The 15,887-nt window shown below is 47.4% G+C and overlaps 1 protein-coding gene and 1 long non-coding RNA gene across 2 annotated transcripts in view; one reads left to right on the top strand and one right to left on the bottom strand.

The window, feature by feature from the left end:
- Positions 1-323: 323 nt before the first annotated feature.
- The window catches only part of Acad9 (acyl-CoA dehydrogenase family member 9), a 24,741-nt gene continuing 9,177 nt past the window's right edge, over positions 324-15,887 (bottom strand). Inside the window, exons 4-18 of the mRNA XM_048356381.1 lie at positions 14,915-15,021; positions 14,216-14,316; positions 13,279-13,357; positions 11,560-11,734; positions 10,875-10,948; positions 9,440-9,515; positions 7,715-7,785; positions 7,357-7,476; positions 5,598-5,726; positions 4,019-4,098; positions 3,312-3,438; positions 3,044-3,121; positions 2,450-2,578; positions 1,655-1,727; positions 324-858 (exon numbers count right to left, since the gene is read on the bottom strand). Of these exons, the coding sequence (XP_048212338.1) occupies positions 758-858; positions 1,655-1,727; positions 2,450-2,578; positions 3,044-3,121; positions 3,312-3,438; positions 4,019-4,098; positions 5,598-5,726; positions 7,357-7,476; positions 7,715-7,785; positions 9,440-9,515; positions 10,875-10,948; positions 11,560-11,734; positions 13,279-13,357; positions 14,216-14,316; positions 14,915-15,021 (1,520 nt within the window). The 3' untranslated portion in view covers positions 324-757. The remainder of the gene's footprint in view (positions 859-1,654; positions 1,728-2,449; positions 2,579-3,043; positions 3,122-3,311; positions 3,439-4,018; positions 4,099-5,597; positions 5,727-7,356; positions 7,477-7,714; positions 7,786-9,439; positions 9,516-10,874; positions 10,949-11,559; positions 11,735-13,278; positions 13,358-14,215; positions 14,317-14,914; positions 15,022-15,887) is intronic.
- LOC125358886 overlaps positions 4,560-15,887 on the top strand; it is a 16,709-nt gene continuing 5,381 nt past the window's right edge. Inside the window, exons 1-2 of the long non-coding RNA XR_007212416.1 lie at positions 4,560-5,008; positions 15,546-15,549. This is a non-coding gene — a long non-coding RNA (uncharacterized LOC125358886). The remainder of the gene's footprint in view (positions 5,009-15,545; positions 15,550-15,887) is intronic.

Genomic DNA, 15,887 nt, shown 5'->3' on the forward strand with positions numbered 1-15,887 from the left:
AGGCTCAGGGACAATGTCCAGGCTCTGAGTTCAAGTCCCAGCATGAAAAAAAAAAAGGCAATCTTGAACTCGGTGCTGGTGGTTCATACCTGTATTCCTAGCTATTCAGGTGTGAATAGCCTGGGCAGAAAAATCCGTTAGACTTTTGGGATTTTGGGGAAGTCATGGGACTTCAACTCAGGGCTTGTGTGCTGTCTCTGAGTTTTTCTGATTTTCTCAAGGCTAACACTTTATGACTTTCAGTTTTCTAGTGGTTATTTGGAGATAAAATTCTCAAAAACTTTCCTGCCTGGGCTGGCTTTTAGAAGGTACACACAAATCTGTACATTTTTCTTTCTTTTTTGTTAAATGGTTTCGGACATAGATTAGAAGTGCATTTTATTCCTAGTTCCCATGAGTGGTATGTATACATCTAGCTGTTTCTGGAATATGTAGTCTAGTAGAAATGGTGTTCCAGTTCTCAAACAGGAAGTGGCAGCAGATACCCTAGTTTCCACCATAGCACCTTATGAATCATTAGTGCATGCTCAGTACCAGTAATATGTGATTCCTTTCTCTTTACTTTTCACATCTGTTCAGAAGCTGTGCTAATTCGACATGGGACTGGTAGGTTGAAACCTGAGATTCACTCAGGGAAGGAGAAGTCTTCAGGTGCACATGGTGGGGGTGGGGGGGTGCCCAAGATCACCATCTTTTAAAAAGGCTGTCCCACATCGGTCATGGCTGGGGCATCTGGTGTAGGGATACAGCCTCTGTTTCATGATGTTCTGTCTAAAGGGTGGGCACACAAGTAGGCTCGCTTTTCAAGGATCTGCTGGGACACTTTCTTGATCTGTTCATCCATGTTTTCTGGAGCATCTGGAAGGGAAAAGAGGATGGAAGAAGTGATCTTTCTCTATTGTGACAATACAAGTTGGACCCCTACCTCCTCTGAACTCCTAGGTACAATTCTAACCTTCATAGAGAAAAGTTAAAAGTCTTAGTACCTACCAGGTTTTTAGGGGTATGGGTATGGAGAAGGCCCTCCATAAGTGCACCCCCATGCCCAAGCTATGAAGCTTTTAGCTTCATAGCAACAATAGTCCTGCCATCTGTGTGGGGCCCCTGGACAGCCCCAGAGCTACAGGGAATCACATTCCACTCTCTTCAGCAGGGTTTTGGGTTAAGCTCTGCAGGCTGCCAGTACTGTAAGGGCCAGAAGAAGAACCTGAGCTACACATTCCAAGATGTGGCCAAGGACCTAAGGAAGAACGTTCTAGACAAGCTGAAAAGCAAGCACAAAAATCTCCTATTTTCCAGGGGCATGTCCTCTGCAGAGAACTGCACATGTATTTTGGCAGGAGTTCAGAGGCTAAAGAGGGAGAGAGGTAAAATGCTATCTTTGGACTAGGTATAATGTCTGCCTTCTTTCCTTTGTGACCATCCCTGGGAAGGTGCAAGGATACGGCCAGACATACTGGGCAGAAAAGAACAGGACCCACACAGAAGGCTGTGTGAAGGCTGGTTTCTATTTGCAGTGGAATGCTTTGCCTGGTGAGCCCTGCACATAAGCTGCCAGCAGGCTCTGGAGGCAAACCAGTTATAGAAATGGGTGCTCACTGACAGATGTCCAGACTTGGGCTTTTTCTTCCCTTCTACAAGCTACCCCACTTACACTTGTCCAGCTGAGACAGGCTGAAGTGATTCTGGACGTAAGCTTCTACGCAGAACATGTTGGCCAACAGAACCTGCCAGAACCGAGGTTAGAAAGGACAGCTGCTGAGAGCTTTGAAATGACCTTTGAACTCCAAGGAACCCAGTCTGTTGAACTGAGCAGGGTTGCTGGCAGCTGGGTTCAAAAGGCCTAGCTTGGAAGTCACTAAGTTGTGTGTTTCTCAAGAGCAACCTACACAGGTCTGGGACAGTTTCTTCTATGGGGTGGATGACATTGTCCATGTTTGTGTGCTCCCTTAGACCATGAGTATACACAGAAGTGATGTGTGTACACAGAAGTGCTGGTGAATACACCCGCCTTCTTCCACCAAGGGGAGGAATGAACAAAGCAGATAGATGGGGAAGGATATGGGTTTGTGGACTTGTCACTAAATCCCCTCTCTTTTCTCAGACAGGAAACCAAAGAAGACACTGGCCTTGTCTCCAGAACATCACGGTCCCTCTCAAGGCGCTGGCAGAACAAGCATACACAGCCTTCTGGCCATCACCTCTATTCATCCCCAAGACTCACCCACTGTCAGTGACCACCAATTGGCAACCTAGCCCCTCCCTCAGCGTCCTTTCCTAGGCTCCCGACTAGGCCACACCACCCAACCCCATACTTCCCCAGATCTGGGCTTCACTAAACTATAATGGAACAGGCCTGGTTTAGTCAGTCTGAGTTTCTGACTCCAGCCCTGACCCAGCAAGCTAGGGCATCTGAACCTGCTTCCTGTGTGGGCTGGATGTCCCTCACCTCATGGTCATGGTTCCGGAGTCCAAGACGGATAGAGCGGCTGGCCCGTGACAACACCGCTGTCATGCCGTACAGGTTGATGAGGATGTTGGCCACCCGCTTCAGTACCAGTTGTTCCTCCACAATGGTCTGGGGATAAAGGCTCAGAAGTGGAGATCTAGCCTACCTGGCCATCCCTCTCCCAAGCCACACCTGTGCCAACCCTCAGTCTCCTTTCACTCCTGAGTAACATGGGTCAGTGATGCCTTTCCCTTCAGGCTACAGGAGGTAGGATCACGGTTGTCTTGTTTTCCTTTTTTTATACTCAGACAAGTGCCAAGGCAAGACTAGAGACTGGTACTTCCCCTCCAGCAGTCAGAACTCCACAGACCCACTCTAGATTTAGACCCCAGCTGAGGGGCCCTTCACTTCATTGCAGGAAGTCTCTGTATGAAAGGTGCCTAGAAGAACTCTGTAAAAAACACATCCAGGAGAGGCCACACTGCCCCAGACCCAAAACAGTCAACGATTCTATTCTAGGCTTGTCCTATGTTTGAGCAATGGGCACAGATTTATCTCAGGGCTACAGGCTATATTGCGGGCTAGCTGTGCTACCTTTCCAAAGCGGAGCAGCAACGTTTCAACGGTCTTGCCAAAGTAATACACATTCTCCTCGAGCTTGTTGGCACTTTCCTATAAGGGCAAAAGACAAAATGGGCTCAGTACCTCTTCCTCTCTGGGTCCACCCCTCCCACCTGACAGCCATAGACTGATGGAGTGGGCCTTCTAGGCTATTCTCCAACATCCCTGGAGGAGCCTGGACCCCTTGTCCTATATTGCTGGAGAGTACCCAAACAGAGACTCATTTGCTGGGACTACTCACCCCCAGACTTGGGTGCACAACTCCAAGATTTCCTGTTAGTCCCAGGTCCACAGATCGACCCAGGGAGCTCCGAAGCTTCTGGCCAATGGTCTCCATGATTACGGTCACATTACCTCGTTTAAGCTCACTGCAGGAAGTCCAGTTTTGTGACCTGAGGCCCCCACAGCTTGTCCCCACTGTCCATCAGCATGGCCCCCTAGAGCTCTGCATGCCTTAGCCTGCATGCGGGCTCCTGGATGCTACTTAAGGAACAGCCTGTGAAGTGGTCAGCTTCCAGCACCTGGCTTTCATTAAAGAGTCAGAAAATGCTATTATAAAGGATTACATTTCATTGTGCCCTATGATAAGGCAGAGAAGAGCAGGACACAAAGGAGAGAAAGGGGTGTCACGGTGACCATGTGGCTGGGCAACAACTCCCATTCTGGCTATGGGAAATGGGAGCCACCAGGGAAAGGGGAAGATGGAGTCCAAGTGGGATTAGAGGGCGTGACTTACAGGGTAGTGAGGGCTCCCTGTGGCAGCTGGCCCTTCTCGTTTCCCCCAGGTGAAGGACAAGCTACAGGGATGGTTTTCCAGCCCTAGCAACCACCATGCAAGGCTGCTGTTCCCCCCCACCCCCCGAACCCCGGAGGAGCCCTGGGTGTGGCTGCACTGTCCGTCCTCCCCATACCCCCCAAGCCTGAGGAATAGGATGTGAAGGCACGTACTTGATCCTTGCAGTCAGGATGCGACCAGCGTGCTGCAGGCCTGTCAAAGCGATGAACATTCGAAGAATCTCATTGGTTCCCTATGGCCAGCAATGTGGGGATGAAAAGATACCTTACCAGACAGCACCAGGACTGCCCACAGTCAGACAGGTATAACAGGCTGCCACATTAGCAGCACAGGGAGCAGGGGTGTGCCCAGGTATCAAGGCACAAATAGGCATGGGTGAAGGAGCTGACCAGATGTATAGTTTCCCATTGAGACCCACCAGCTCTCCAGGAAAGTTTTCAAAGGCAGTGTGTGTCATAGGGCTGACACACTCTGTCCTGAGGGAGCCACCTCTTTTGCTTTCAGGTGGGTCCTTGACTGCTAATGGAAAAGAGATGCTGGGTGGGGCATGCGTGCCTAGGAACAGACATAGACAATGAAGCCCTCCACTGGGTAGGGCAGCCTAGGGCCTGAATAGCAGGATGCGCCTCCTGTATGGACCAGTAGCATGGGTCTAAACCTCCCTGCCAAGTATCTGGTGGCCTCCACGGGCCACCATCAAAACCATTGTCTTCTTCCCTTGGCTCCCCGAGTCTATTCTCCTTCCCATCAGAAGCATCCTGGTCTTTCATCTCACTAACTAGAAGAATTCCCTAGACTATCATTCCTCCCTTGAAAACTTCCCAAGACATCCAGAGTCCCTGCTGCTCAGTCTTCCATAGTCAGTTTCTTTTCTATCCTTCCTATTTACTCTATTTCCCAACTTCCTTCCCTGCTCTACTTCCTGAGGCAATCAGTGCTTCCAGAAAGGCTTCCTTACTGCTTACCTAGGTGCTGGCCATTGAGTCTTGTGTAGGCCTGCAACATGCTCTTTCCCAGCCTTTCAGTCTGTCCTTTCAGAACTCTCCTTCAGTCCTGATCTGTCTTTCCCACCCCTCAAGGGTCAAGTGCATGTTCTTCTAGAGACTCCAACTCCCTCTGGGTGCATATAATCCTGTGTTGAGGTCCATGTCACAGCCTCCTCCTTATGCAGTCAGGCCATACCATCAGACCACAACATCACAAGGCTGCCTCCGTGGCCCCCACCCCACTCCTCACTGGCACATGCTGAAGTAACTGACCCTTTAAGAGTTGTGAATGAATTCACTAGGGCAGCAGAGGAAGAATGTCAGAATCAATGACCCTTCAAAGAGATCTTGTGACCTACTTCAATTTACTAAGAAGAAAAGTAAAGACCAAAAAAGCATAGAATGGGATTTAGGGCCTACGCTGAAACTGGAATTCAGGTCTCCAAGAAGATCTGCTTTTCCAAGGAGAAGAAATTTCACAAAGACCCACAGTAGATCAACAGGAAGCAGTGGGTTCAGAAGAAAGGGTCTTAGGACCGAGACCTGAGCAGGCTGCTTGGCCCCTCCCAGCCTCAAAGCAGGGTTAGAAGGCACTGGTAAGAGGATACAGCCCATCCTAGGCTCTAGCAAGCCTCTGCGGGGCCCTCAGCAGCACCTTTCCGATCAGGAAGCAGAGAGGTAAATGAATACAGGAGTGTCAGCAGAGCCCATAGGAAGTACAGCAGCTGCCAGCAGGGCCACTCACCTCAAAGATAAGGAGGATGCGGGCGTCACGCAGCAGGCGTTCATAGGGGTAATCCTTCATGTAGCCTGACCCCCCAAGGATCTGCAGCGCCTCACTCACACACTGCCAGGCACCCTCGGAGCTGAACACCTGCTGCCAAAGATGCTGGGTGAGGTCGGCACAGAATCCTGAAGGAGGACCTAGGCTCAGGGAGCTGCTCTTCAGCAAGCAGGAGTCTCTCTGTATAACAAACCTGAGCTTTGAGACCCAGAGTGATCCCAGGAGGTACTTACTAGGAAAACCAGCAAATCTTTGGCCTTCCTAGACCACAATAACCAGCTGTGGTTCCTACTCCCACAATGCCCTTTCTTACCCCTAGGCCTTCCTCTACCCCTTCCACATCTGATGTAACTCCAGCTTTAAAAACCCACCTAGGGGGCTGGGGATATAGCCTAGTGGCAAGAGTGCCTGCCTCGGATACACGAGGCCCTAGGTTCGATTCCCCAGCACCACATATACAGAAAACGGCCAGAAGCGGCGCTGTGGCTCAAGTGGCAGAGTGCTAGCCTTGAGCGGGAAGAAGCCAGGGACAGTGCTCAGGCCCTGAGTCCAAGGCCCAGGACTGGCCAAAAAAAAATAAATAAATAAAAAAAACCCACCTAGATATCCACTCCTTGGGCCTCACTCACCTGTCACTTGATTTTCTGCACTTGTTCAGGTGTCTGAACACCCCACCCTGCAGGAGCATGATTCATTTCTGTCTATTCTGAGACACTGTTGTAGTTAGCTGTAGGCCTGGTGTGAGCTCACAGGCATCAGGTCATGTCCTCAGAAAGGGGAACTAGGGAGAGTCCTGTCTGAGTAAAGGAAGCCACCCACCACTCTAGGGAATTATATGACAAAGCCCCAGACAGGGACAGGGACAGGGACTTAGGTTGCTCCTTGGCCAGAACAGTTTCAGAAAGTTTCCTACTTATGTCTTTAGAATCTCCAAGGATAGAAGCACTGTTTCCAGCCCAGTGATTTGCTCATTTTTGAAATGAAAATCAGGATACTGACTGCGTGCCAACTTGGCACTTTCACTCACCAGAGTTCCTACAATTAGTAATCCGCTTTTACCTTATCAGACATTTTACCAAAGTATGTTCTGATACCAAAAAGAAAAATGGCCATCAACTTAGGGAATAGGAGATACTTCTTCCCAGGAATGCTGCTATTTTATGTGGATGTGGAGTTATAGTAATGTCCGTTTTCTCTGATTTCTATGAACTACAAATCAGCCAATAAAAACTTGACACAGACCACATTGAGAAGCAGTGGGCTGTCCTAAAAAGCAATGCCACTCTGGGCACTGCTCTGTGCTGCTTCTCCCTATCCTGGCCTTGCAGAGCTGCACATCAGAGCACAGCAAAAGCCCTAGACCAAGGCCAAGTTGACCTATGAACTAATGAGAAGAGGAAGATGGCAGGTAGCACTGTGTGTCAGGAATGCTGCAGCGAAGAAGCCTTTTCTTTTCTTTTTTTTTTTTTTGCCAGTCCTGGGCCTTGGACTCAGGGCCTGAGCACTGTCCCTGGCTTCTTCCCGCTCAAGGCTAGCACTCTGCCACCTGAGCCACAGCGCCCCTTCTGGCCGTTTTCCATATATGTGGTGCTGGGGAATCGAACCGAGAGCTTCATGTGTAGGAGGCAAGCACTCTTGCCACTAGGTCATATTCCCAGCCCTCGAAGAGGCCTTTCTGTGTCTCTCTCTTATGCCAGCTCTCTGGTTGTGCTGAGATTACCTTCACCATGGCTGCCTCAATGGAGCAGTCAGGAAACTCTGGTCGGTCCATCATTGCAGCAGTGAGGTAGGACATGCTTTCCATCACGTAAGCCTTCTGAGCCATCAGTGCAAACTTTTCCTGGAGTGTTTGGAAAAATACATTCAAGAAGCATTTTGCATGTGCCAGGGTCCAAACTTACAATCCAAGAGAGAAGCTAATTAATTGTCAGAAGCCTTGCTGGACTGAGGAATCAAATCCAATATTAATATCAGGGCCCTATCCAGTCTTATTCCCAGGCTGTCACAAAGGAGGCACGAGCAGAGAGGCAGCAAGAGCACAGTGTTCATGTCCATACAACGAAGCCAGTCTTCAGTACCTGAATTAGCCCAAATTCACTGAGATGCCTGTTGAACTGCTTCCTCGTGCATGCATAGTCAGCGGTCCATTCTGAAGAAGAACAGACTTGTTAAAAGGAGCCAGAACATTTCTGATTATCTGAAATGATCTCCTAAAGCTGTACTCATTTTCCTTTAAATATACAAGAAGTATAGAAACCATTTGTTCAGATCAGATGCCCTGGGTGTCAAAGCTCCCCCTTTTTTTCACTGTGGACCAAAGATAGGGTACCCGTTCCTCATGGGACCTGCAGGTAGCCAGCAGGAGCAAAAGGACATGGAATTCTGACTGGGACAGCTTTGAGTCTTGGCCCTTTTCCTCCTGGTGGGAAGCCTGGGCTGAGTATTCCACCTCCCTGGTGGGCACAAAATTGCCCTGAAGAGGCAATCTGATGGAAGGTGGAAGATACCTGGCCCAAAGCTGATACACAGAGCATCCCAGAGGTGGGAGGGAGTCCTCCTCCATCCTAGGTGCTCATTCAAAGGAAGGCATCCTGGCTTCAAAGGTCAGGTCTGGGGCTTAATGGTGCACAGTTGAAGGCTGAATTCAGAGAACCTCCAGGAAACATGTCAGCACCCCTAGCTCCACCTGAAGTCCATTTTCCAAATGCTTTCACTGACTATCATCAGATAATCCCCAGGGTTGACGCTCACATCCCTATTTCTGAGCTGTGGAACTTATCAGAGGTTCTGCCTCTTCCGGGAACAGGCTGGCCACAAGGACCCATGAATCTTTTGCTCCATAATGGGAGGCACAGCTCATATAACTAGCACAACAAATTAAGAGGAATATTGAGCTTGAGGCCTGACAGGTTTGGACTTCAGTCTAGGTACACGGTCTTGGACAAATCACTTGCCCTCTCTGGACCCCAGTCTCCTCATCTATCAAACAGAGGCAAGAATCCAAATCAAAGCCTTTATGTGCCCACTTTGCACTGAGCTGAGAGGCACAAAGCACTAATGGTGTGTTCTCAGGCATTCCCTTCCCTGCAGCATATTCAACCTGCCTAAATGGTTACCGGCCACTTAAAGTTTACAAAGGAGGCTATTATCCTCACAGAAAAGAACAAGTGAGGGTCCAGAGAGGGAGGCACCTAGGTTCTAGCCTAATTCCCTTCCTTATTCTCCGTGTGGACATACACAAGAAGGAATCTTGTGAGGATCAGAATGAACATTGACTTGGTGCCTAGTTCATGGGTAAAGCTTACCAAGTAGCTCTGTTCTTAGAGCAGCAGTCCTTTCTGCCTCCCTCTTACCCCCAGTTTGCAGTTAAAACAGTAATGTTGAGATACAAAGACTAACCTCCAAGACAAGTATATACATTGTCTGCCCCAAACCAAAGCCCAGATGCTACACTTGAGCTGACCATCTGTCCAGGTGGTCTGGACGGCACTGGCTTACCTAGGGGAAACAGTAGGCTGCAGTGTGAGCAGCCAGGGTAACATGACATTGCAGAGGGCTCTTGTTTTTTTTTTTTTTTTGCCAGTCCTGGGCCTTGAACTCAGGGCCTGAGCACTGTCCCTGGCTTCCTTTTGCTCAAAGCCAGCACTCTGCCACTTGAGCCACAGCGCCACTTCTGGCCATTTTCTGTATATGTGGTGCTGGGGAATCAAACCCAGGGCCTCAGGTATACGAGGCAAGCTCTCCTGCCACTAGGCCATATCCCCAGCCCTGCAGAGGGCTCTTGTCCTTGGCTGACCACCTACCAATCAATTTCTTGAGTATCCCAGCTACAACACTGCCCATGCTGAATCGTCCACTGTTGAGGATATTCATGGCCACCTGCAGGGAGGATGAAAAAAGCTTGGGTACAGTGAAAGATGCAAGGGGAGGACACTTACTTATTTTCCCCAAGAGGTTTTTCAAATCAATGGCAAGCATTTAAAGAGCTCTGTGCTAGCATCCAGGCCAAGTTAGTCATCCCATCTGCCTTCAAGCTGGGAGAAAAAAGTCTTAGCTCTCATACCAAGGTGGCTCAGAAACTGCTGCAGCACATGAGGCCACTGCACATTATTCCAAAAGCACCCCCCAAAGTTCCTCCTCCTCAGGAGAGGGAGCAGTACTGAGGATACACTACAAGCTTCCTAAAGGTCCTCAGCATTGCTGTGAGAGGAACACAATGTGGAGATGAAGAAGCTGAGGCTCAAAATGGCAAAATCACTCCCAAGGCTCTGAACCCTGCATGTATCAAATAGGCAAGCCTGTGAACTCAGCCAGATACCAACAACAGTAACCTGATGCTGTAACCAATCTTTCCTCATTCTTTATCCTGACCTGGTATGGGGAGCTAACAGCTTAGAGAAGGGCAGGTGCACTTCTGAGAGACATACTATGCAGCACTGTCCAGAGAGAGGGAGGTGTCCCTGAACTACCACAGAGTCTTGGGTGCAAACAGCCACTGAAGCAATGGGATAGTCACTCTGTGAGGATGGTCTGAAGGGGAGAGTTCCATTGCTATGGGACTTTGAGAGAGGGGCTAGGAGGTTGGGAAGCAAAGGTTTCTCAAAAGAGATACTGCATGTGGGTTTATGAGCAGGGACAAAGTACCACCCAAGTAGAGAATGAACAGTAGGAGCCTTTTAAGGACAGCGCAGGCTGAGTCTGAGATACTGACTACAAATACCCAAAGGCAAGGCCAGAGCTTAGGGACAAAAGAGAAAAAAAAAAGTGATTGTGAACGGTATGCTTTTCCCAAAAGCTCAATTTCAACTATGTAACTTGATGTTTGGTTATGTATGATTTGAAAAATATGCTAAATTTTTCCTTTAGAAAGAATTTGGCTGTATCTGAAGGGTAGAAGGTCTCAAATCAGATCCTGTGTGAGGAACTAGCAAGATTCTCTGGACTGGGAGAGAACAGAAACAAAATGGCTTCAAACCACTGGGAAGGGGCCAGTGTTGACTCCAGCAACACTCACGAAGGCAGGCAGGTCCTTGGAACTGGTCAACTTCTACACCAGTCAGGAATGTGGTTGGCTAAGTTATATATCACTGTGTGTGAGATTCAAATCCCTTTTCTAGATCCTGATGCTTCTCTCCCTCCTTCTCTGTCCTGGGGAGCAACTGAGAGCCTGATTCTCTCTGACCTCCCAAACTCACCCTAAATCTACAGCACTCATGTGAGCCTTGGCTAGTGACTCACCTTAAACCCACCTCCAACTTCTCCAAGGACATTTTCCACAGGCACCCTGGTGTTTTCAAAATGGACTTCGCAAGCTGAAACATGAAATTTAAGAAATTATCTGACAAATGCAAACCATTCTGCACTTGACTTGCATGCATGTCATTTAGTCCGGAAGGTTAGGACGCGATGGCCAAGCTCCAGTCACTCTTTGGACAGGGAGACAAACCAGATAACATATTCAATGCTATGGGTAAAATAAAAAGGGCACAGAACAGAGAGACATGGGTGGGGGCAGAAGAAGATAAATAACATGCATATCAGAGGCCAACTCAAGCCAAGCACCAGTGGCTTACATCTATAATCCTAGCTACTTGGGAGGATGAGATCTGAGAGTGAAGGTCTGGAGACAGCTTGGGAAGACTCTAATCTGCAATTAACCCTCATAAATCAGAACTGGAGAGGTGGTAAGAAGCACCAGCTGTGAGTGAAAAAGCCAAGAAAGACCCAGATGAGGGATGGGGGGAGGTTAAGCCCAGACTTTTCTACATCTTCTACTATAAGCACACAGTTTCTTTTTTCTTTTTTGCTTGTCCTGGGGCTTGGACTCAGGGCCTGAGTGCTGTCCCTGGCTGCTTCTTTAGAACAACGAACAGTTATTTTATCTAGATTTCTGCTGTCACATGTGTGCCTCTGTGTTACTTACTGTTGGATCCCCGAATGCCTAATTTATCTTCAGGTTTCCCATGAGTGATTCCACCAAATTCTCTTTCTACTATGAATGCTGTGATTTTGTCTTTCACTGAGCCATCAGAATCAGTCACCTCAGTCTTTGCAAACACAGTAAAAACAGTGGCCAGTCCTCCATTGGTGATCCATACCTGAGGAAAGAGAGCAAAAGGTCTTTCTAGATACTTAGCAACTCCACTTGTGTCTGTATGGTTCCAGCAGCCTGTCATAATTCAGGCAAGACACATCACAAGCAGAGCTCTGAAGAAGCCCACTTCATATGCATGAATAAGCTTGGCTCATATGTTGAGCATTGGGGCTCAAGCCAGCTGCTCCATAGTGGGGAGATTCTTAAGAGACAGGTGGCTGTGTCAGGGGTGAGGATGGACAACAGCCGATGTCATTGAGGCAGCATTCGGGCTCCATCTGTTACCAGACTACTGGAGACCTTCAAGGAAGGAGGAATTTGATCACCTCACAAGGTTTTCATATGTGCAAGCAACATACCCAATATTTGTCAATTTTAAAAAGGCAAAAATAAAGGAGGGAAAAGAGGTGAAAATTCAGGAAGGGAAAGGGAGGGAGAGGAAAAATAGTGTTAGACAAACTGCAATGGTTCGGAGTTATTTCATTCTTGAATCAAGCAAACCATTAAGGAAAAAAGGTAAGAGCCAGTTGCTGGTGGCTCAGGCCCGTAATCCTAGCTATTCAGGAGGCTGAGCTCTGAAGGTCAAGATTGTGGTTCAAAGTCAGCCCAGATAGGAAAGTCTGTGAGACTCTTATATCCAACTAACCACCAGAAAACTGGAAGTGGTGCCGTGGCTCAAAGTGGTAGAGCGCTAGCCTTAAGCTGAAGAGCTCAGGGAAGCACCCAAGTTCAAGAACACAGTTCAATGCCCCCAAACCAACCAAAAAAAAAAACCAACAAAAAAACAAAAAAAACCCAAGAGAAAAATCAAGAAAACTTGAACATTGACTGGTGAGGAATTGATTATTTTTTTCCCTATGCTAATTCTGTTAGTTTTCCTTTAGAGATTCGTGATGAATCTGTCACAGAGGCCATTCAGCAGCAGCAATGCTGGCAGCAAGAAACGTGACGGGCCACAATCATGTGACTGCTCAAGTGAGGTACTGTAGAAGTGAAGCATATCAAACTTGTATGTTTGCGGGGCTGGGAATATGGCCAAGTGGTAGAGTTCTCGCCTTGTATACATGCTCTGGGTTTGATTCCTCAGCACCACATATAGAGATAAAAGCCAGAAGTGGCGCTGTGGCTCAAGTGGTAGAGTGCTAGCCTTGAGCAAAAAGAAGCCAGGTACAGTGCTCAGGCCCTGATTCTATGGCCCAGGACTGGCAACAAAAACAAAACAAATAAACAAGCTTGTATTTTTGCAATAAAAATGTAAGACAAGCACATAATGGCAGTTCAGGCAGATCCGGGACTACAGAAAGGGAGACTCTAGAACCAGAATTTCTTGCTCTAGTGCTGGCTCTGCCACTGAAGTTTCAAAGGCCTGCCCTGGGCCAGTCTCACAGCCTCACTGAACTCCAGTTTTCTCCTCTGGGAAAGCATAATGCACCCAGTATGTGGTCAGGAGACGATGTACAGATCTTTTACAATTCCTGGTCTATGGATAGTGGTTGCACAGTAACTAAAGGTCAGGACTGAGAATGGACAGGGCGACATTGGCTGTACCTTGGTGCCATTAAGAATATAGTGTGTCTTATCTTCACTCAATGTGGCTCTGGTCCGGATAGAGGCAGCATCACTTCCACTGCAAAGAGAGATGTAGTCAAGGGAGAATATTACTGGGGATAAATGAGAGGGCTTAAGGGCCTGGGAATGTAGACTTTTATAGTTGGATAGAAAAGTTGGTAAGTTTTTAAAATACAGGGTTAGACAATAGCTACATTCTGCTTTCTGAGCTACATGATTTTCTTTTTTTTGCCACTAGGCCATATCCCCAGCTCCTGAGCTACATGATTTTGATGCCACCTTAACACTAGAATCAGACGAGAAAGCCACATGTAAATATACAGGCAAGTTCTAATTTTAAGTGTACCTGCAAAACTAGTGGAATGGTCAACTTGAGTTTAGGTTTCAACATCGGAACATGAACATGGGGGCTCACTGAGCTGATATGAGTGGTCTGGGCCACAACAAAAGGATGACTATGACATGCTCAAGGGAAAGGGAAGGAGGATTAAGTGAGATCCCAGTGAGAGACTGCTATCAAAAGCCTAGAGCCCTCCTGGCCATGCTCCATCCTATCTTTGTGACGTTGGGCTGCTCATATAATCTCACTGAACCTCAGCTCTTAATCTGGAGAAGGGAACATGTGACCATTCCATGTATTCTGAAAATTTCTTTGAAGCCTAAAGGCATCCTGAATGTCAAGGAGGTTGTAGACAATAATTACTGACTTTGTGGGTACTGACAGGAATGTCTTCATCCGCAAGTCTTGTTAGGCCACAGAAATAAGATTGAGAGAACTGGTAAGAATGGTTATGGTGCTCATTCTTTAGAACATTTTAGTTAGGGAAGAAATACCAGACCAGCTTTTCTATACAAGTAGCAGTCCTTTGTCTGGGGAAACCCTGGAAAATGCCAAACATTCTAAGGATGGGCAAACCTGGCTGGCTCTGTGAGGCAGAAGGCTGCAATGTGTTCCCCAGATGCCAGTTTGGGCAGGTATTTGGTCTTCTGCTCCTCACTGCCCACCAAGATGATCCCCTGAATGAAACACACAAGCACAAACACATTAATTTAAGCCATGAGAAGAGAGTACGGAGTGTCCTGTGAAACAACTCCCTCTGAGGACATCTACTTCCTGTGAAGAAGATGACACGAGATTGGGGAAGAATCCTCTACTGGACCTGTACTAGTGATGTATATATGACAACAGAACTTTGGAACCAAAGTTTTCATCTCTCTACTCCTCTTCTTCATGCCCCCACTCCTACTCCATGCTGCTAAATGGGTTCCTGCTTTGAGAGTTGAGAAGCTGGACACAGGGCTCATTCTTCAATTTGTTGTCTGTTGAGTAGATGCTTTAAGTAATGCAATTCCAACTAATAGCTGTGTGCCCTTGGACCTATCCCAATGTGCTCTGAGCCTAGTAGAGTAGGAAAGCATGTGTATAAAAAGCAGGTGACAGCTCAGGATAGGGTTCATTTCCAAAATAGTAAAGCCAGAGTGAACTGGAGGACAGGGTAGCAAGAGCAGCTGGGCTTGTTCTTCACTAAGCATTCCCTTTTTATAGCAGAGAAGAAGCTCCTTCAGAAATCTGACTCCTCCAGAAAGACCCCAACAGGAATTCCAGACACTTAACCTTTAGGCCGATAGCCTGGTGCGCTGCTAGGGTCACAGTGATTGATCCATCCAGGCTGATGATCTCCCCTAGCCGAGCATACATGGTATTGGAGAGGCCCAAGCCGCCTAGGAGAAACAGATCAATTGGTCTCAGTCTGACCCAAATCCTTCCAGTGAGGCAAATGATTACAAGTAACAGCGTATCACCATTTTTAAATATCATACTCTAGAAAGGCAAAAAGAAAACAAAAATTGCCCATAATCATACTACACAGAAAAACATTTCTGTATATTTTCATACTTTTTCTATGTATAGAAATATATGCAGACTAATATTTTTAATGTATCTGCTAGACTCCACGACAAGCCCTCTCTGCCACTCTGATTTTTTTTTTTTGGATGAATCATTCTATATGGGGCTGTCCTGTGCATTGTAGTATGTTAAGCAGTAACCTTGGCCTCAATGCCAATTACAATCCCCCAAAACATTTTTAGCTACTGCCAAATGTTCCATGAGGGATAACATTGCTTCTGAATTTGGGAATCACTGCTCCAGGAGTAAAACTACAATAGTATTGAACACAGGAAAATAGCTGGGCATCGGTGGTTCAGGCTTGTAATCCTAGCTACACAGGAGGCTGAGATCTGAGGATTGTAGTTTGAAGCCAGCCTGGGCCGGAAAGTTTGTGATAATCCTATATCTAATAAACTACTCAGAAAAAAGCTGGAAGTGGTGCTGTGGCTCAAGTGGTAGAGAACTAGCCTTGAGCACCCAGGCCAAGTTCAAGCTCCAGGACTGGCAAAAACAAAAAAATAGGAAACAAAGAACAAACAAACAACAAAAATACAAAATGCTGGGATCTTAAATATGTACTCTGCATAATTTTCAACTTCCAGGTATAGCTAGATGGCCTTATGTTCACTTTATAGATGATAAACCAAGGACTAAGGTCATTAGGCCAACAAATTGCAGATCTAGTCTTGACTTTGGG

The sequence above is a fragment of the Perognathus longimembris genome, chromosome 10, assembly GCF_023159225.1.
Source record: "Perognathus longimembris pacificus isolate PPM17 chromosome 10, ASM2315922v1, whole genome shotgun sequence".
Lineage (NCBI taxonomy): Eukaryota > Metazoa > Chordata > Mammalia > Rodentia > Heteromyidae > Perognathus > Perognathus longimembris.